Source organism: Platalea leucorodia (genome assembly GCF_965183815.1).
Source record: "Platalea leucorodia genome assembly, chromosome: 4".
NCBI classification, from domain to species: domain Eukaryota; kingdom Metazoa; phylum Chordata; class Aves; order Pelecaniformes; family Threskiornithidae; genus Platalea; species Platalea leucorodia.
This window is the reverse complement of record NC_138826.1, coordinates 57,772,930-57,793,669: the sequence shown is the minus strand read 5'-3', so window position 1 is coordinate 57,793,669 and position 20,740 is coordinate 57,772,930. Positions and strand designations below refer to the sequence as shown.

General features: G+C 39.1%; 1 protein-coding gene across 1 annotated transcript in view; it reads left to right on the top strand.

Annotated features, from left to right (window-relative positions):
• Positions 1 to 20,740, top strand: part of PTPRO (protein tyrosine phosphatase receptor type O) — a gene marked incomplete at both ends in the record, with an annotated part of 153,292 nt that overhangs the window by 91,992 nt on the left and 40,560 nt on the right. The window contains 7 exons of the mRNA XM_082309733.1: positions 5,460 to 5,618; positions 7,601 to 7,753; positions 9,384 to 9,830; positions 10,832 to 10,993; positions 13,735 to 13,934; positions 16,398 to 16,518; positions 19,594 to 19,787. Coding sequence (XP_082165859.1) covers positions 5,460 to 5,618; positions 7,601 to 7,753; positions 9,384 to 9,830; positions 10,832 to 10,993; positions 13,735 to 13,934; positions 16,398 to 16,518; positions 19,594 to 19,787 — 1,436 coding nt within the window. The remainder of the gene's footprint in view (positions 1 to 5,459; positions 5,619 to 7,600; positions 7,754 to 9,383; positions 9,831 to 10,831; positions 10,994 to 13,734; positions 13,935 to 16,397; positions 16,519 to 19,593; positions 19,788 to 20,740) is intronic.

Sequence of the window (20,740 nt, the reverse complement as noted above, 5' to 3'; positions counted from 1 at the left end):
ATATGCATGTATGCATGCTATCATTTGAGGCTTCTGTTGTTAATTTGGGCCTTCTCTACAGGACTGAACAGTTTATTTTCTGCTTGTCTCTGACTGGAATCATTTCAGGGCTTTCTCATGTTAATCAAAACACCACAAACTATAAAGCTTCCTTGTTTAGGTTCTGTAGTCTAGATTGTTGTAATGCAATGTATGAGCTATTTGTTGCAATATTTCTTCTCAGAGCCCAAGGGTTTTGTCAGCTTGGGCAGAGCCCCCATCCTTGCATTGCTTCCTGAGCTGGGACATTAGAAGGGTGAGATGAGCAGGGCGTGTTCACCTCTTAGATAGGAAACCTGTAAAATAGAATTTGAGCACAAAATAACATTTTTTCTTCTGATTCTGTAACAAAGCTGTGTTCAGCAAATTGGGCTCAGTACTTCAGTGAAGGAGAAAAACTGAAACCCTGACCACTTATTATTAAAGATCCCTGTGACAGTTTTCACGAGAATAGGTGTGTGAATCTCACCGTCCTGGCCAGATTCCTGTTTGTGCAATTGTGTTGTGCCTATCAAAATGGCCTTCCTTCCAGTTTTCAGTCTGGGCAAGGTTAGAAGTAGTGCTGGTATTGAACACAATTATTTCAAGCCTGCTTTCTTCTACTCTTGCTAGTTTTGGCTTTTCAACGGGAGTGAAGTAACTCCAGAATTTATATAACTAATTTAGTGTTTTGCAATATTTGAAAGAAAGTTCCACCTTATTACTAATTGGTTTCAAAGTAGTTTATGAGAGAAATAAAGAGCATGGATGTAAAATCAGTGACTGAAATTCTTACTCATGCTCCATTTTCCCAGCTTGAAGCCTTCTTTTATTCTTCCCAAGGTGACTCATACCCATATAACCTTCTTTTTTTCAAATTCACTGTCAATTTTTGTTGTGAAGGAAAAAATGTTTGTACATTTGAAGGAATGGGGAAAGCAGTACATTGCAAACTTATTGTGTGCTGGAAGAAAAATGTATCTCTGCTGGGAACTGGAGAAATCGGGATCTCAGGATCTCTGAGGGTAATTAAGAGCAGCTTTGCCTGACTTTTATTTTAGCTTGTGATTAGGAGTTTTGAGCGGTAAATGTCTCATTGTTTCAAAAGCTGATGATTCATTACATAAATCACTGTAAAATATATTCCCTTTAGGGAGAGTTCTGCCTCTGTGTCTTCTACAAAAAATATTCTCCTCAAGAGACCAGCAGGCCTGCTGCCTGGGACTCTGATCTCTTCAGCTCTCAGAAAGTAATTGGCATTAGACCTAGTTAATGCTCGGTTGTCATTGTGCCAGATGCTGCAGGAAGTGATTCAGCAGGTCAAATCCTTTCCTCTGGCTTGTTAATGGATCAGAGCTGTTGAAATAGGAGCTTCAGAGGTTTTTTTCCAATGAAATGTAGGCCCTTCATGCTTTTCTTTCTTAAAGGATGACATGGCGCATCTTTAAAAAGGCTGGTTATCCGTGGCAGCCCTAATTTTGAAACGTAACTCAGAGGAACATCTAGGACCACTAATGCTCAGCTTTCCCCAGCAAACAAATCACGTTATCCCCTTTTTAAGGTGAAAAAAAACCTTCTCCATCAGAATCAAAGACATGAAAAGATCTGCGACCATATGGGTATTTTTTTCCTGCCATAATTTCCATTGGAAGGCTGATTTAAAGTATTGGCCTAAATCTGTTCAAGAACAACAGATACACCTTTGTTCTTGTGACAGCATTATTTTTAAGTTGTATTGTCTTTTTGTTTGTCGTCTTATGTGGGCATCTAGAAATTGCAATATATACTATTATTGCTTAGATACTACTTTCACTTACATTCCCCTTTCATAAGCAATTGCACATGGTATCCTCTATTACATATCATAAAGTTGAACATTATGTTCCTAAAGTATTAAACAACAGCTGTTTAATTTCAAAAATGGTTGCTTTTTAGCAAGAGATAAAATGATCCCTGAAGTTTATAGCGTAATGGAAGCTTTACCCTGGCTATGACTTACTCCCAGTAACTATATAGATATGGAAATAACGTTATCCTGGGGAGAAAGTTATGTAGTTCGCAACTTTTCCATGTGAATAAAGGGGATTACCCACCGGAGTTAGGTCACTCCACTAATGGGGCTTCTTTTTTATAAAAGTCACAATATGAAGGTAAATCATGATTAATTTGGGTTTGAGTGTGAGAAGGAAGAGAGTTAATCTCAGTCCCATTCAACCACCCACATGTAATACTACATCTAACCTACCACAGTAATCAGCCATTAATTGAACATGTAGAGTGACTCGATCTACGAATGTTAAAATCAAATTGATTTGGACTGGAATATGGTACTTATTTTCAATGTAGTTTGTTTGTTTTTTTTTTTTCCTGAATGCCAAATGTTAATGTGTCTGGCATTGGTTGAATGCATTAATGGAGGATTTAGCATCCAGAATTTTCCAGGGCATTTGAGGAAGCGGTTAGCAGCATTTATTATGCTACCTTGATGTTTGTATGATGCAAGCTACGTGCTAAATGCAAAATGCTGTAGAGTTCAGGAGAAACACAGAAATTAAGTTTCTCATAAACAGATATAATGGGAAAGCAGTTGCTGTAGGAGCAGGAAATTCTGAGACACTAAGAAAAAAGGCAAATTTAGGTCTTGATCCTGCAAGCTTGTCTATGTGCGTTTAATATAATCTGCAGGTCTAAAAATAAAGTGATTGTACTTGAAGAAGTGCCTTAAACATGCTATTAGAGGGACACTGAAATCCTCTGAGTCCCTTCTGTAATATAACTTCAGACGCCAGTGTAATGCAGAGCATTTATAAAGCTCTAAGTTTTCTGAAGTATTATATTACATTTTATTTAGGCTATTTCTTGAGAACCACTGAAATCTGTGACAAGTTGGATCCTAAATACTGAAAACTGTAAAATTAAAAAGACTAGACTGTTTATGCTCTGAATTATAAATATAGATACTGAAGAGTGACATTTTACATATTCTTTAATAACCCTTGGAGCAGTTAGTAAGTGAAAAACAGAACATGATTTTTATCTGCTGAGTGTCCTTTTAATTTCACAGTGTGCAAACAGCTTTTGATGTGAAGATTTGGTGCCGAAGGAAGTAAGATAATAGAAGAATCTTTAAATTGCATTATATCACTCATGCTACTCTGCTAACATCAGCCATGAGCAAGGAGAGTATAGTAAGCGGAAGATAACAACAAGAAAGAGAGTCTGTAGTGATTACCGCTTAATTCAATTATTGGTTAATTAAATCAAAGCATCAGGAGGAAAAATCATTTGGATTATAAATGAATATAACTTCCATCCTTTATTTGATTTGTTGTAGGAAGGAATAAATGGGGTAATTTAATCACTGACATAAGAAAGTTTCAGTAATTCTTTCAGAAATAAGGAGACCTCAGATGTGAATGAGATAGCAGAAGAAAGCCCAGGGCATACCCACTAACATGAAAGATGACTGCATGTAAGAGTTGTGCTATTTAGAGATTGTTATTGTCGTTTAAACTACTATCATGTGCTGTATGAGCTGTGATATGAACCCTCTGGTCATGTGGATAGTCAGATCAACTATTTATTTAAGGATAAGTGATGGGAAAAGCCTCAGCAGAAAGAAGAGGGTAGGCTTTGTTTCCCATGATCTGCTTTACTCCTATTTATTTCTAGGCTATCACAAATTGTCAGCAAAATTTTCACAGATCCCATCACTGAAATGCCTGTTGGTATCTCTGAGATTGGGCGTTTCTATTTGTAAGTGATTAACATACAAATATACTGATATTTACCTGAAGCTAATGAAGTGTCTCTGCCATGAGAAATAGTTTAATAATCCCACAACATTGTATTCCCATGCTCTGACAAAGTTAAAAATGACAACATGACTTCTTAAGACTCTGGGAGAGATTCTGTTTGCATCTGTGGCTTTTGTTCTTAGCTGTTTTTTCTTCTCCACTTCTTATCACATCTGGAAACTTAGTACTGTGGTGAAAATACTGTGCTATTAATTGGGATTTAATTTTCCCTTCCACTACAGTCTTGCTTTTCCATCTTTGATTAACCTATTCCACCTTCCGTGGGATAATTCCACTTTTGAAACTGATACTGCTCTTCCCTTTCACCTACTCTTTCTCTTGCTTGTTGTGACTTTATGCTCTTCGGGGAAAAATATTTTACTAGTTTTTCTCCAGGGCCTACCGCAGCAGAACTTTGAACTCAGATGTGTCCTCTAAGGCCATGCTAATGAACAGCCTGAATTTTTCAATCTGTTCCCTACAGTGTGCAGGATCTAAATCAACACAGTAATACTCATAAGGATGTAGGTGTAATTACTGACGGTGTTGTGCATTAACCACCTCTATTAAAATATGTTAGCATGACAAATTTCAGCTAACACTATAACCTTGTTTTGAATATCTGCTTGGCCTTCTTAACCAATGTATGGTTGGGTTGTTATAATTTTTTTGTTCCTGAGGCGAGCATCAAGCAAAAGGCTAATTTTTTTTTTTTTTTTTTTTTTTTGGTGGATAAAGCAGGCTGAATAAAACTTTGGCTCTCTTATTAGCAACAATCCAGACTCCCAGCTACAGTCAGTTGACACACCTTTCCTTAGTCAATGGAACTATACTGGTCTAGATGCCACATCACAGGACACATGGTATTTTTCTTACTTGTTATAGCCCACCTGGCTCAGAGTTCAGAGCACTAGATCAGCAGTCCCGTGCTTACCTCCTTCCTGTGCAGAGGCTTCCCCTGTGCCCTCAAGTAAACTACTTTTCTTCTCCGTACCTCAGTTCTTCATCTGTGAAATAATGGTAATGGTACTGCTATATTTTGTAGAAGTTTGGTATGGATAAATATGTTGAAGATGGTGGCCGTCTCAGATATGGTAGGAATGGGGACTGTGTAATTACCCATGAAATAAATGAATGAATGCATATCAAAATAGAAAATCTTCATTCAAGTAGCTTCCTTTGGCCGTTACACTGATAAGCTTCTCAGCTAATCTTAAAAGTTCAGATTTATGCCAAACTTAGGAGCAATTTCAAGTGTTTTGTTGTTTTTGTCTGGGCACTTTTACATGATCGACAAGCATTAAAGATGACAATCTTTCTGGGGTGATGACTGTGAATGCTTAAATAATAACTGCTATTTCAACCTTATTTTTTATGGCAAATAAGGAATTTTTTCTGTTAAAGTGTAAGCGTCAAGAACATAAATTGTGGGGGACCACACAAACCTTGGCTTTGACAACGTCCCAAGTAGCTTTGCTCCAGACCTCTATGAAGCCCCAGATACCACCTGGTAGATTTAAGAGTGCCTGCGCCATGCCTAGCAAAGCAATTTTTTTTTTTTGTGTTGTATATGTGTCAAGAACTCAGTTTGCCTACTAATCTGCTCCTTTCTTCCTTTTTTCCTTTTATTTGTATATCCTTTAGAACCCCTTCCTGTGAGCAGTGTTTCTATCTATGATTACAAACCATCTCCAGAAACAGGAGTGTTGTTTGAAATTCAGTACCCAGAGAAGTACAATGTTTTTACCAGGGTAAATATAAGCTATTGGGAAGGAAAAGACTACCGAACAATGCTGTACAAAGGTAGGAGGAAACTATTCCACTGAAACTTAATGCTACCTCTGCTGGAAACATTTTAAACAGTGGTCTTAGGTGTGATTTTGGCATGTATTGGTTACAATGATTTATATTTCTGGTAATGTGTCTGTTCATATAATAACTTTTATATCATGAAGTAAGGATGGGCCTTCGAATTGAGCTAGTGGTTCACTTTGGATTTAAGCCTACTTCCCACCCTAGTTCTAGTGATATTTCCTTTCTTGTGGATTTTTGAGGAAGACTGGGCGGTGTGGATTTTTTTAATCAGTTCTGAAATCAACCTGGGAAGGGATCCCCAATTTCTGGTGCTTCCAAGTAAGCATGTACACTAAAATCCAAAAAACTTTCCACCATTTTTTTTGTCTTCCCTGCTGCTGTACAATGCAAAACAAAAGGAAAAAGGAAAGAAACCCAAAACCCGGTAGGAAGGACAGAGATATGCTTTTCCTTTTTGGATATGCTTCTTGAAATCCCTGGATGACATTTTGTGTCAGTTGAAAGCATTAAAAAAGTTCCCAGTCCCTTCCCTCTGGTGAACGTTTCCTCTTTGGTGAATAGCTGATAGGAGAGCTCTGGGATGCCCCAGAGTTGGGAAACCCATCCAATATATCTGATTCCTGGTGCAGGATTTAAACCTGGTAGTCCTGTATCACCATACAGTGACACAGTGCTAATAGTACTATGCTGTGTAGTACCGTATATTACCATAGCTTTCAGTATTGTCCCTGAGCTAATAAACACTGCTGCATATTACAAATTTCATTTTTCTTAAAATAATCTAATCAAAGGCAATCAATCTGACAATCTAGACAGCCAGTCTAAACAATTTAAACAACCAATTTAACCATCTAAACAATTTAACAAGAGCAAATTCTGCTTGCTTTTTTATTTGTTTAAAACTGAACTCCCTTTTGCCCTGCAGTACAGCTTAAGCATAGCATTTATCTCAAAGATGTAGATGGGACTGCCCTATGGAAAGCATCCTAAGAGGTGAGAAAGGCACCTGCATACTCTGCAGGCCCTGAAACCCCAATGGTTTAACATTGCGTAGTGGCAGTAAAATGCCTTTGAGCAATCTAGTAGGTGCTGGATTGAATTTTTCTGAATTTTTCTGAACTAAGGCTCCCAAAGTAGAAGTCTGGTCACTGTAAGCTCTCTCTTAAGTCAGCAGAGGGAGATACACACCTCCAAAAGGAGGTCAGAAAATTTTGGAGTCTCTTTGCTTCAACACAGAGTGGGGCTAGAAATCACATTTTCAATGCTGTGAAGTGCCAGAAGTTAGGAAGAGTGATTCTGGATCATAGCACAAAATATAGGTGACCTCTTTCCAGAGAACAAAAGGGATACCAGCAGTAATTTTTGTCTTCTACAGCTAATACATGGTTCCAGGGGCTGTAATGCTGCAGCTGCTGATTAATAAAAAAGTCAACCTGAATGAAGAGATTCACTAATCAACTCGCGAGCTCCTTCCCATAGCCAAATAGCCCTAAGCGACTTCTCCAGCCTGCACATGTACTGATGGTGGACCTGACCTCAGCTCTCAGTACCGCGGCTTGCACTCGCTTGCATGGTGAATGGCTCTTTGAGCATCTATCCCGAATGTTATGCCTCAGTCAGCAAAAGACCAAAGAGGCTTTTGCGTGCAGCAGTTAAAGGTCTGCAGAAACTGTCAGATGCTCTTTGAGACATTCAGTGTCACGTGGAACAGGTTGCCAGGTTCAGTTCCCTTTCTTGTGAAAAGTAGTTTGTGTTTTTTGTGTTAGGCTTTTTTTTATAGCAAAGTGGCTTTGACAGCCAGGAAAAATGTTGGCAAACTGAATTATTAGAATTTCATGTCTCAGACCAGGCTGAGCAATGTTTAAACATCTGAAACACTGACAGTTCAGCATGTGCAGTTGCATTATCAGAAAGTGAACATTTGATGTATTTTCCTCTTTTTTTTTCTTTTCTTTTTAAACCTTCTGCAGATTTCTTTAAAGGTAAAACAGTTTTCAATCACTGGCTACCAGGTATATGCTACAGTAACATCACATTTCAGTTGGTATCAGAAGCAACCTTCAACAAAAGCACACTAGTGGAATACAGTGGGGTCCAGCATGAGCCCAAACAGCACAGAACAGGTGAAGAAAATTATTATGTACCATTTGCTCCAAGTCTGTCTGTCTGCTTTCCTTTCTGCCATGGGGAGGTGATTGATCCCACAGAGAGGAGGGTCTGTGTGGGAGCAGTCCTGGTAGCTGCTCCTGGCCAGGAGCATGGGGGGAGGATGCTGCAGCTAGTACATAGGGTTGTGTGTGCAATACAGTGCAAAGGGAAATTTGCATGAGTGCTTCTGTTATAAAGCTTGCTTCTTAGAAAATAAATTCTGCTTCACATGAGATATCTTAGGCCTTGTGCTAGAAATTAATTTTTAAGCCACAGGAACAGCCGCACTGAGCATACTGTTGATCTATCTATATTGGTCTGTCCCCTTGCACAGTGAATCATAGCTAAACTGCTGGAGAAGGCCCTCCTCATCGTGCAGCTTTCTGTCACAGAGAAGAAGAATGTCATAGTCGCCCCACTTGGTGGCCAGTTTATGCCCTGAAGCGTGAACTTTTAATTTCCAAGACAGCAGTGTTGCAAAGGCTGAAAATTGCATTTGTTCAGGATCCAGAACTAATTTAATTTGGTCCTGGGATGGTGCCCAAAACTTTCGTGTTAATCTGTTGGACCAGAGACATTTTCCAGGGTCCAAAGTGAAATGAACCAGTGGTAAAATCAAAAGGCCGAATCTTCAGATGAATACACTGATGTTGGTCCCTTGCCTTGGACAGAGCAAAGCCAACTGATGCCAGCTGAGTTCTGTCCTGAGGATCCTAAATATAGTTATCGAGATATCGAACCATAAGAATGCAACCAACAGGATCACATTTTTCTTTTCTGCTGCGCTCCCATCCCTCATTCTTTGCACGAACTGCAACGAGATTGTAGAGTCTGGTTTTGTATTAGTGGCTGTGGCTGGGACAGGGGAGGTGAACAAATTAGTGTGTTGTAAGGTGCCAGCTTAAAAGGTGCCAGTCAAAATTGTTCGCAGAGACTGCTCGCACTTACCGTGTGTAAGGGCAGACAGATAAGCAGTTACAGTGACGCAGACAAAATGCTGTGTGTTCACCTCCTGGCATAAGTTGAAGTAACTTCTTTGCGTGCCAGAATTTTGTCTTCTGGAGACACAAATCTTAAGATCAAGCTTTCACAAATATTAAAATTTAAACTGATGTTTAATGCTTGCTAAAAGCATTTGAAAAGCCCTACAGCAATGTGAAGATCATACTTTTTAAATATGAGGTTTGCCATATATTAGTTTTGCATATGTTTTTCAATTCATTTCTACAGAAGTATTTTTTTCCATGATCAAGATAATAAATAATAGTAAAATAAATGAAGATCCACTCTTACAAATTCACACTCGAGTAACCTTGCTGCTGTAATAGCACTGAGGTCTGATTTACTGTGACTTCACATCTAATTTTCTTCCTGGTGTTCTTGAGTAGTGATTCTTCTGTGAATTTACACTCATCTTGATTCCGCTAGAATCACTTTTGCCATAAGTGTATGTAAGAGAAGGGAGAATCTTAATAAGAACAAGTTATTTCAGAATATCCCTAGATGCATTGTTTTTCTGCAAACAATATTTCACTGAGGAATTAACACATCGTAAAGGTGCACAGAACATACCTGTTAAAAGACTAACCCTTGCTTCTCTTTTAGTTCCTTACCCACCTCGAAACATTTCTGTTCAGATTGTACCAATCAACAGAAACAACTGGGAAGAGCACAGTGGGAATTTTGCAGAAGAATCATTCATGGGACCACAAGAAATCATAAGGAAAGAAAAACTTAGCCGTTCTTCTGACAACCCACCTGACATTCCAGCAGCAAACACATCTGCAGCCTGGACAGACTACCGCTATAACAGCACTGAGTACGAAACCACGTCGCAGCCGTACTGGTGGTCTAATGAAGCTGAGTCGTCAGAGGGTGAAGAGGAGTTTGTCAATGCAGTTTCCAGTGATTATGAGGCCAATGAAGTCAACGCATCTGGAAAACTCACGCCAGAGCCCCCCTCCTTCCTTCCTGTACAAATGGTGCTGACCTGGTTACCACCAAAGCCACCTACTGCATTTGATGGTTTCCATATCAGTATTGAAAGGGAAGGTAAAACAGAGCCTTATACCCTTTTCATACCCCTTTTCTGTAATACCATTGGTGGGTTATCTCCTCTACAAATTATTAATTACCTAGTACTCTGCTTCAGCGGGGGGCATTGTTAGATCTCCTGCATTTCTCGAGAAGTTTCTTGCGTTGAATAGCATCTAATTCTGGCTGGGCTTCATAAAAGTAAGGGGTGGGGGTAAATCACAGTTTGCAATTCTCTTTTGTGAAACAAGATTTATACTGTTCTACATATTGCCGAGCTGTTTACACTGCAGTTATCGTAAATCCATTCTGGTATTGGAGAAAGGAGAAACAAGCTGATAGAAATTTGAGACGAAGAAGGTACAGTATATCATGTAGCTTTGTCTGCCACTGAGAAAGGTTCTCAGGGGGACCTCATCTGGAAGGGGCATACAGGATGGATGGTCTACATTCAGATTAACAGTTGTCTCAGAGGACAGCTACTGAACGTATTCCTTAGGCCACAAGGAGCCTGTGGTGGAGAATGGGGAGACTTTTCAAGTGATGGTGCTACAATAAAATAGCCATGTTGCGTAAAGATTTTCTGTCTTAAAATCTATTTTCTCTAAATGAATTTTATTTCCTGACAAGCAGTTTTCATAAGCCTTCTTACACTGAGGGCAAATACTTTTTTTGCAGAATAAGAAGGCAATAGATAGTAAATTGGAAGCTCCTTTTCGTCCATGCCATGCTGTTTTTCACTTGCACAGTCATGGCAACCCTATTTTATCACCCCTCTTACTGAATGAAAATTTGGCCTGGGTTTATTGTTCCTCTACACTTATACTGCAGCCTTAGTCATTAATTACTCTTGTGCTGATGGCAAGAAATAAAACTACCCACATAAATCCAGTGCTTTTTGATACCTTTTAATCCCACAGCAGAAACAGTATTAGCATTTCTGATATAAATAATTTTCTCAGTGGCTGGAGCCTTTCAAATTTCAATTAATCCACACTTTTTTTTCCCCCCTGATTTAGAGAACTCCACGGAATTTTTGACAGTAAGTGAGGACACTCACAAATTTGTTGCTGAACTGAAAGAACCAGGAAAATATAAGTTGTCTGTAACAACATTTAGCTCCTCTGGCTCTTGTGAAGTTCGGGGAAGTCAATCAGCAAAAACACTTAGCTTTTACATCAGTAAGTATCTCAACAAATCTGCCTTTTTCTCTCAGACTAATATAACTTTAATGTACAGAGTTTGACCACTGTGGCAGCTGTGGCATCTGCTGCAGGATCAGAAGACTCTGGTCTTCTAGAATTCCCTGCGCCAGAGAAGGAAATATGGTGCAAATATGTTATATCCTACCCGGATGGGCCTTCATCGTGCTGTCTTGGCAGAGCTAAGAACTGTAAGCAGGTGAGGTATTTAATGGAGTCATTGCCCAGTGTTCAGAAGTGGATCACTGAAACAGGTTCCCCTCTTGTATCTTTCAAAGAGGGGATTTAATTCCGAGAATTAAATCGGTGGTTATAGAGATTCTTGAAAATATTTAACTTTACTCCTGGAGGCTGTATGTACTGGGTTAGGGATGAAGGGCATCGCAGGCTGAGAGTATGGGAATTGTGCAATTAAACACTGAACTCTGAAATTACATGGTCTCTAAGAGAACACGGGGCAAATTAGAGTAGATGAAACAGTTCAGCCTGCTAAATTCAGAGGAGAAAAAGTAATTTATTATTTCCCTGTAGAATCCCAGGGTTTCTTAACTGAAGATTTAGTAAAAGACAAAGTAATAATACACTACTGTGTAAACTAATATCATGACTGACAATTAGATCAGCAAGTGAGCCAGGTGTTGGTGAATTCAAATTATTATCCTTCCGATGACTGTGGTCACCTTTGTACCTTTTTCTACAAAAGGAAATAGATATAGCCTATAAAATGCCCATACATTAAGAACAGGGGAATACTTCCAGCACTACACAATTTTACATGTGGGAGGATAGTGTCTCCCCTGAATCATGAATGCTGCAACAAGACACGGTAGCTAAGGCTGGCAGAAATATATTAAAAGTAAATGTACTCAAGTACTTAAGTACATTACTAATAAAAATTGTGTCTTTAGTATCTCATAACATTTACAAATACTAACTATTTAGGCTTAAATTCATCATAATGCTTGACTGCGTGTAACTGAATTCCACTATCGCTCCTATGTTTTTAACAACTTTAACATTGAAAGAAACAATGCTTGGAAAACAAAGAGAAAAGAGGAAACAGCACATGAGAGAAAGGGTCTCTGCTGTTGTAATTTCACTGTCTTCTGGTTTTCTTTAGGAATAGTTATTAGACAGCTTAATTATATGGAAAGCATTAACGTATATATAAGTATACAAGTATATCAACTAAATTATGTAGCATTGCTATTAGTACCAAATGTTATTCCATTTTACAAGGTGTGACTTATTTCCATTAAGCAATATGCAAGCCAGTGTCCTCCATGAAGTCTACTACCCGGGGACAGAGACGCGAGAGAAATGAGAAAATGTTAATCCAAAGTATACATGTATGGATTGCTAGATTAAGGATGAACTTGAATCTCATTGAGTATAAAGTATTAAAATGTTACAGGAATGTAACAAATATTTTCATTTTACATGTAACACATGAGAACGTTTGTTTTTTTGGGTTTTGTCTGTTAGTTTTCCAGGCTTTTAGAACCAGATGAGGATTCTTGGCCATTGTCTTATTCTGTCAAACACAAGATCCTCAGTAAATTAGATAGATTTTATATGTATTTCTGGTAGCATGCCAAATCTGAGATGTGCACAAGTACTCTTAAGGTGAAATTGCTTTTCCATTCCTCTTTATGAGTCTGATCAAGTAGGCTTTTTGTATGGGGACTACAACTTTGGGCCATGACATGAGGTAGCTCAGTTCCCTTAATGCTGATATTGAAACAATTTCTGAATAGTAAGAGCTACAAATACATCAACTGGCTCCAGAGACTAATCTAATGATTGAATTCCTCTTTTTACCTGAGTAGGTGTGGGTCTGCTGTCATGAATAAATTTTGCTCATAGCTTCAGCCTTATCTTATCCTTTTTAGCACTCAGTCAGTGAATCATCCTGTGAAATTACTGTCTTGTATTACACAACATTTTTGTTGCACCCAAATAGCAGTATGGGTTGTCAAATCTTACAGGCTGATCTTACACCAAATTCTTGCTCTGGAATTTGTTTTATTTTCTCAATAAACGTAACGTACCATTAGAATTGTGTGGAGGAAGGAATGTCAAGGAGAGAGCTGTCACAAGTGTCACTTAAAAGTGACAAGAAAAGCTGATGATTTTCATGAAATCTTAAATTTTGACCAAGTCTAGCTGAAGTTATTTTCCAAATTGTTATTTTATCTGCATTTAAACCTGTATTCTCTGCCAAGTGCTTCAAAAAGTCTGATGGAGAATGAAATTCTTCACTGTGGTAACCTCTGTGAACTCGATTTTCACGCTTCAAGGCTGTAGTACACTTGAAGGGTATGTTAGTATGTGGAGAGGCGAAGAATTTTGTGTGTTTCTCCTTTAATATTTGCCAATGATCTGTACATTATTGGATATCACTGCTTTTAAACATTCCCTTGGAGCTAATCTGAAATTGCTGGGTGGTTTCTGGTAAGCAATAGAGAATACTGCAATCTGAATTTTCGAACAGTGACATTTCTCTTGTCATCTGCTCTGCTACAGGTGAAATAGCACCGGCCACAGGCTGTTTCCCAGGGGCTGCCATCTTCGCTGCCTGAGGGCTGTGGAGGTGGACAGCTGTCAGTCCAGCCTCTTTCACTAGTAGTAAATAATACCATGGAAGAAGGATGTTTTAACATAAGTGCCTCAAATGTGTAGAGTGGCGTGCTTACATGTGCTTTTGGGACATGTCCCAGGCCCCACAGGTGAATGGATAGAAGAGCTCACTGAAAAGCCCCAGCACGTGACCGTGACAGTGCTAAGCTCCACTACAGCCCTGACATCCTGGACAGCATCACAAGAGAGCGGTGGCAACAGCACCATCGTGTCTGTGGTCTCCCTGACCTGTCAGAAGCAAAAGGAAAGTCAAAGGCTTGAAAAACACTACTGCACGGAGGTAAGGGGGAAAAGCTGGAGCCTTTTCAAATGCAGGAAAAAATTGCTAATCATCCTGCTGTTTGGGATCGTCGTGCCCAAGGGCCCTATCAGGCTCAGGGCTGCAGAGCACAGCAGTAGGTGCTCCCTTCTGCAATGTAAAGGGATACGGCTGATGCAGAGTGCAGGGGAGAGCACAGCATACAGGAATGACAGCGTGCAGTAAACCAGATTAGTGTTAAAATTGTATTTCTGCTGGACTGACTGTGGCCAATCCTTTGTTCAAGCTTGTGAGTTATGTTGTACCCTTTGAGAAATTTTTGTGGCAGTAGGCAAAATGGTGCCATATCATAATAACGCTTAGGCGTATGCAGTAATCCATTTGTATTAAGAAAATTGCCCACATGCATGATTATCATCAAACTAGCATAAATTCTTTCTTAGATTTCTTAGATTTACGTATGAATACAGAACCTGACTCTAAACTTCCAGAAAGTTTAGAGGTGATCAGAAGTCAGCTTTTCTTTTCATCCATACAAAAAGCTTTTCTTTTCATCCATCCCGGCACTAGGCTGGGAAGTAAACAATAACCCAGACTGCCTGTGATTTGAATAGACAACAATTCTTTAGGGCTGCCATATGGGACGTGTTTATAATGTTCAAGAATCCTGAACCCCACAATATGGCAGTTTTCTGTTACTTGAAACCCCTAGTGAGTGCAACCCCACGTCAGATCCTGTGGCTACGATGGATCAGTGTCATGTGGCTTCAATTAGAAAGAGGTTTTAGCCCACATCTCGGTTACCTTACCAAGATGCCAATAAGGCCATTTTCTAAGCAGCGCCACAACTTCTGTCTGGTTCCCTAAATGTGTGTGATGGAGGAGTCTGCAAAGGATTGCAGTGCTGCCATGCTGCACCTTCAGCTCGCCCATGCGAATGGAAGGAGACTGCTAGCACTCCCAGTAACTCTTCATCTCCTTCAACTTTGTGATTAGCCCTGTAAGTTAATTAATACAGGGAGTCTGCATCCTTTAAAAAGTCTTTTAAAATGAATCTTTGTCAAAACGTTTTGAGTTTTATTCCAAGATTGTCCATGAACTTAAACATTTGGAAGTGTCTTTAGATGACAATTCAAGAATTGTTTTTCAGAATCAGCTTGTAATCTCCTTGAGTTATTTTCCTTTCATTTATTAAAAGTGCAGTCATTACATCAGGAAGCAAAACAATACGGTACGTGATTATAAACCAAAGATAGCAAGTATATACATATATGATTAAAGTAAATAATACAAGATTCATCTACAAACTCAAAAACAAGTACCTAAAGCTAATCCATGAATAAACAAGATATCTGTAAAAGTAAATGCATGTTTATTACAAGTAGGTAGAAAGGTCTGAATACAGTTATTTGTTTCTTTTTGTCATTACAAATATTTGTACCACCTCTCATCAAATTTTATCGGCTTATTATACCTGGAATTATTAATGTCTGTTGGTCTGAATTCTCCTTGACAAGCTGAAAAGGGCAAAATTCAGTGCAGAGTTCTATCCATCTCTACCATTGTACATGATTTAAAAGTGATTTAGCTTTCCAAAGCAGCTGTTAAAGACAAATTCCCTTCCTCACTAAATTTGTGCTGGCACTGGTGTAGTCATGTGCATCGCAGTAAAACACCAGTGCAAAGGTGGCTGTGATACAGACTTTGGAAAGGTTGCAAAGAATATATTAATAGGAAATATCAGCCTGCAGTTCTAGAAGGGGTGCGTGAAGTCCTTTCCTCAAAGCTCCTCTGTGCATTTGTTGTTAGCTGGCTCTTCAGGAGATAAAACTTTTCATATTGAATCAGACCAGGAATCACCTGGTCAGGCATTCCGCGTCCAGCTCTGACTGATACCTCGTGTGCCACAGGAGAAATTTTAATGGTGATGTTTCAAACTGAAAAGAAAAATCACAAGGCCCTTTAGTCAGGTTTTGTAGTGCTGTGCAGGAGGGATGAAAGAGAGGAATTCCTCTCTGATTTCACCATGCAGTCATTTAACACTTGCATTCAGAAGACAACTTTCCCATAATGCTGCCTTCAGCTCACATAGCTGCAGATGAATCAGATGGCCGATGAAAAACCTCAGGCTTTTATTGAAAACAAACCATCTAAATACTCCAGCCTGAATAATACCACCTGAATATGAATAATGTAGCCTGAATATTTCAATAAACTTTGACAGTAGGAGAGAGCAGGTCTGCAGTGTGACAGCTGACCTTACACAGCAAGGCAAGTGTGATTCTCTGAGTCAGATCATTTGTCAAGTCAGTCCTGACCACTTTCACAGTTTTCCCATTTTGGGCTTAATGAATGGAGTTTTAGCTGCTGATGCCTGTGTCTTCAGAATCACACCTTTTGTAACTGGAATAGTTCATGTAGTCTCAATCTTCTTGTAATTAACCAAGTACGTACCTCATATCTGATGTATTCCTCTCCTATTAGGTGAATTCAAGCAGCAGCCTCATTGAAAATCTTGTTCCTGGTGCCCAGTACCAGGTTGTGGTTTACTTACGGAAAGGACCGTTGGTGGGACCTCCTTCTGATCCTGTTACATTTTCCATTGGTAACCCCTGCATCTACTGTTTGATATGTGTTGTGTTTTGTTTTGTTTTTAAATACGTGTAGTGTATTCACTAAGCCCTAAAACCCATGAAGGAGTGCAAAATTGTCATGTTGGTTATTTCAAATGTAATGAACACTTATTGAGAATATTTTTATTGAGGTGGGGAAAATACTTCTTCAGTGGAAGACAGAAATTTCACATTTAAATATTAAGTTATTACCAAACCTAACTAGAGAGCAATTATGGTCAGTATTCACACAGAGAGGGCCCTGTGGAAAGAACCGTCCTCACCCTTGGACGCCTGAATATATGTTCGTCCCTAGCAGTGCTCACAGTCTATGTCATTTAGGGTGGGAGTCACCTCACTTAGGTGTAGCCAGCCGGAGCTGCAGGTGGTCTGTGATGCATGGAGAGATGTGGGCACTTCGTAGAGGTGAGTCATTCCCACTGACTCATGAAATGTGTGGGACTGCTGTTAAGACATTTGTTGCAAATGGGCTTTATGAAGGATGTAATGTGGCCCAGTTGTTGTCCCAAAAGCGGGCTCGTTCACCCAGTGTGCAGACACCAATTAACACACAGAGCAGAGGTATCTTATTTCACGTCTGTGCGGAGATGGATGCTAGGTGGTAAATCACAAAGCTAGCATACCTTTGTATAAAACTACAGAATATTTATTTTACTACATGATTAGTATAATCCTGCCTAATTTTACACTTATGGGTTAGTGATTAACATTTCATACACTATTGGTTTACTATATTAAAATTAGCCTCGCTTGCTATGCAAATTAGCATGCATGCTCCTTTCAGGAGTGGGGGGACAAGTCTTTTCAGTCCTGAATTGAGTTGGTGGTCGCAATCTCCCCTCACCACATTTACCTTTCACACAGTTACTGCAGGTTTATCAGACTTCATGTTTGCTGGCCACCATCCAGTCTTTGGTGCCAAGATGTTCCCTTTTATCAGTCCAGTAGCTCTTCTTCAAGGGTATAGCTGTTAGTTTTCCACAGTTCGTTAATTAAACAAATAGTCTTATATCTTTTAGCTCCCTCCCAGATTCCTTTCCCAGAGCACAGGTGGTTCGTAGGTTTGCTCAGTGGAAAATTTTCACTTTCTTCAGGATATCACAGTCTGAAGGCCACAGTGCTAAGAGTCAGGAGAGCTGGCTTATCTCCTGTGGTACTACATGACCATCACCGACTTGGGTTGTGTATGCCTTAATTTTCTTGAGTTTAATGGTGGATCTTGATATTCTCTGCTTTGAGGTTTGAAGATAAGAAGAACCCTCTGAGACTAACATTTTCAAGAATGTGGTTTTATGGCCAACAGGCAGAGCTGCTGCCCCCATGCCTGTAATTCAGGATTCCACCAGGCTCCTAAATAAAGAGTCACTTAGGATAGAATTCAGTATCTTTTAGTTTTGGTATCATTTGTTTTGTTAAGTTTACCACTTTAACAAAATGTATTAGGAAGAGAAAGGGCAAAGAGAAAGAGATTCAGTGTATAGAGTTACATTTGCAGAGAAATATTTAGCCTGGGTCACCCAGCTTCTCCTTTTGATAAATAGTCTGCCTTGTGTGAGAGCAGGTGGCAGAAAGCTAGAGATCTTCAGTATTTTTCATTCTGCTTCCTCTGTGATGTAGGGAAGAAAGCGAAACAGAAAAAAACAAAGTTAACCTGTTAAGAATTGAATGGATGCAAATGAAAGCAAATATGTGGACTAGTGAATGTAGTGAGAGCCTTTTCATTCCAGGCAATCTCCTTGTATATTTTCATAAATAGGGTCTGAATAAATTGAAAAGAGAGTATGGTATGTTTCAGTAAAGGAAAAAATAGTAAGTAAAAATATATATATACTTTATTATTAAAATCTCTATCATTCGAGAACATTTGCAAATGCTTTTGGTTTTCTTTCTCACCACAGTTACTTCAGAAATCTGCAAAATTCTATTATTTTCACTTGAGAAAGTAAAATCATATATTGCCAAAGTAAATAAGTTCTTTCATTATCTTCACTTTTGTGTGGCCTCACAACCATAAAAGGTTCTTACTAAACTCAAAATGGCAATCAGTTTCTCAAAAAAACATCTCATAGGTTTCTTATTATAAAGGGGGTGTTTTTAAGGAGTAAAACAACAGATGTACGAGTTTTCATTTCATAACAGGATATTGAATTTGATATTAAAATAGTAGAACTGCAAAACAAACTGTTCTGTGAAATTATCAGTGGTGGTTAATGATGAATGAAACTGAAATAAGATAAAATACACTTTAAAAAGTATTCCATTCTCCCCATGTTTATCCTAAGCCTCACTTTCACTGGGTGAGTATTAACACTTTAAAGAAAGCAAAGAAAAGATGTGGTAAATGATTTATGAAGGGAAAGGCAATCATGTGCTAACATGGGCTGAAGTAATCTGGGTGCTGGTCTTGGCTCTGACCCGGCGTGCAATAGCTGAGGGTCTGCAACCCTTGCCAATGTTGGCAAAGTACTTATTTAAGTAGCCTCAGTTAAGTCATGAAGAATAATTGCTTTCCAGACAAGAAAGGGTTGTGGAAGTTGACCCTTATGTGACATTTTTCAAATCACTTGACTTCTCTTTCTCAGTGTTATCATCTGTGAGGCAAGAACAGCAATACTTGACAGCAGCTTTAGGTTCCCCAGGGAAGGAGGGATAGACATAAAAACTGTTCTTTCTCATATTCTTCATCTTCCAAAGTGTTATGGCTTTTTATGCTTTTGTTTTTGAGCAACTTGAAATATCTCCTAAACATCCTGATTTTTAAAGTAGAATAGAACTCTCCATTTATGAAAAATCAAGCCCTGAACTTTATTTCAAGCTAAGCAGCCAACACCAGGTAGCCTGTAGTCATTTTTGAAAAAGTAGACATAACAAACAGGAGAACGAATGCTGAAAAATTGGTATGCGACTGCTTGTGACAAGGAAGCCCTTGGGAATTAAAGTCAGGAACAAACCAGAAATAGGTAGAACTTGGTTAAGGAAAGGTATTGTTTTAAAATAAAGTGTAACTGATAATACACTCATTACTGACCGCAATTTCTGGTTTATAGTGCCCACTGGAATAAAGGATCTGACGCTTTACCCTTTGGGACCTACTGCTGTGGTTTTGAGCTGGAACAGACCTTTCCTTGGGGTGTTCAGGAAATATGTTGTAGAAATGTTTTACTTCAATCCATCAACGATGACCTCTGAGTGGACAACTTATTATGAAATAGCAGCAACCGTCTCCTTAACTGCCTCCGTGGTAAAGTGACCATTACTGACTATTGCTTTCCCATGCCTGTGTGGCCCTGGCACCTTGTGACATTTCTTTGATCAGCCTTTGCCCCATGAATATATATGCCTTTAAGCCTGGCACATTTTTCCAGGCAAAGCAGAGAAAATGGCCAGGATGCTAGAGGCATTTTGTGTTCTAAAGTAAGGGAATGCCAGCTGAACCATGCTAAATTTTAAGCAGAGCAATGAGATAGGAGATGAGCCTCTTTTTTGTTGACAAATGGGCATGTTCAGCAAGTCCAGAGGCAGCTTCAGTTTGTGGGTCAGTTTGTCAGTCAAGGCTTTAAAAATTCCATCACCTCCTCAGGGGCAGTAGTCCAAAGCCTTATCTACATAACTAATATCAATAATATGGATTTGAGGCTTGCGGGCTAGTCTTGCAGTGTGCCATCTGGAAGGCTTAGCTGCAGAGATGCTCTTGTGAAAATAGCCTTCATGTTTCTGAAGCTACAAAGACTTATGCCAGGATTTCAACTGAGTGGAGACTGGTCTCTCGAAGAACACATATAGGCACATGCATCTTTGCAGCAATAAAGTGAAATTTTCCTCTTCCTTTCCATTATTTCCTAGAGAAGGTGAACAGATTTTATTTAGACTTCACTGTAGCACAAGTCAGCGAGCAATTTTAGCTGAAATTAGTTGTTTAGAAAGTTATGAGTATGCAAAAAGGATAGCAATAACTTTTGCTGCTTGTGAGAGCCACAGTGATTTACCGTAATTGATTTGCATAATACCATTTGTGGAGTCATTTTGGCTGCAGTGGCTTAACTGTAATTGGGTATGTGACTGTAAATCTAGCACATAAATCTCCAGGGAAATTAAAAACAAAAATAACTTACCAAATGAGTAATTAATATCTTGTAATCATGACTCAGCACAATTAGATTAATACCCGAGTGATCCGAGTCATCTTAGAAGTAA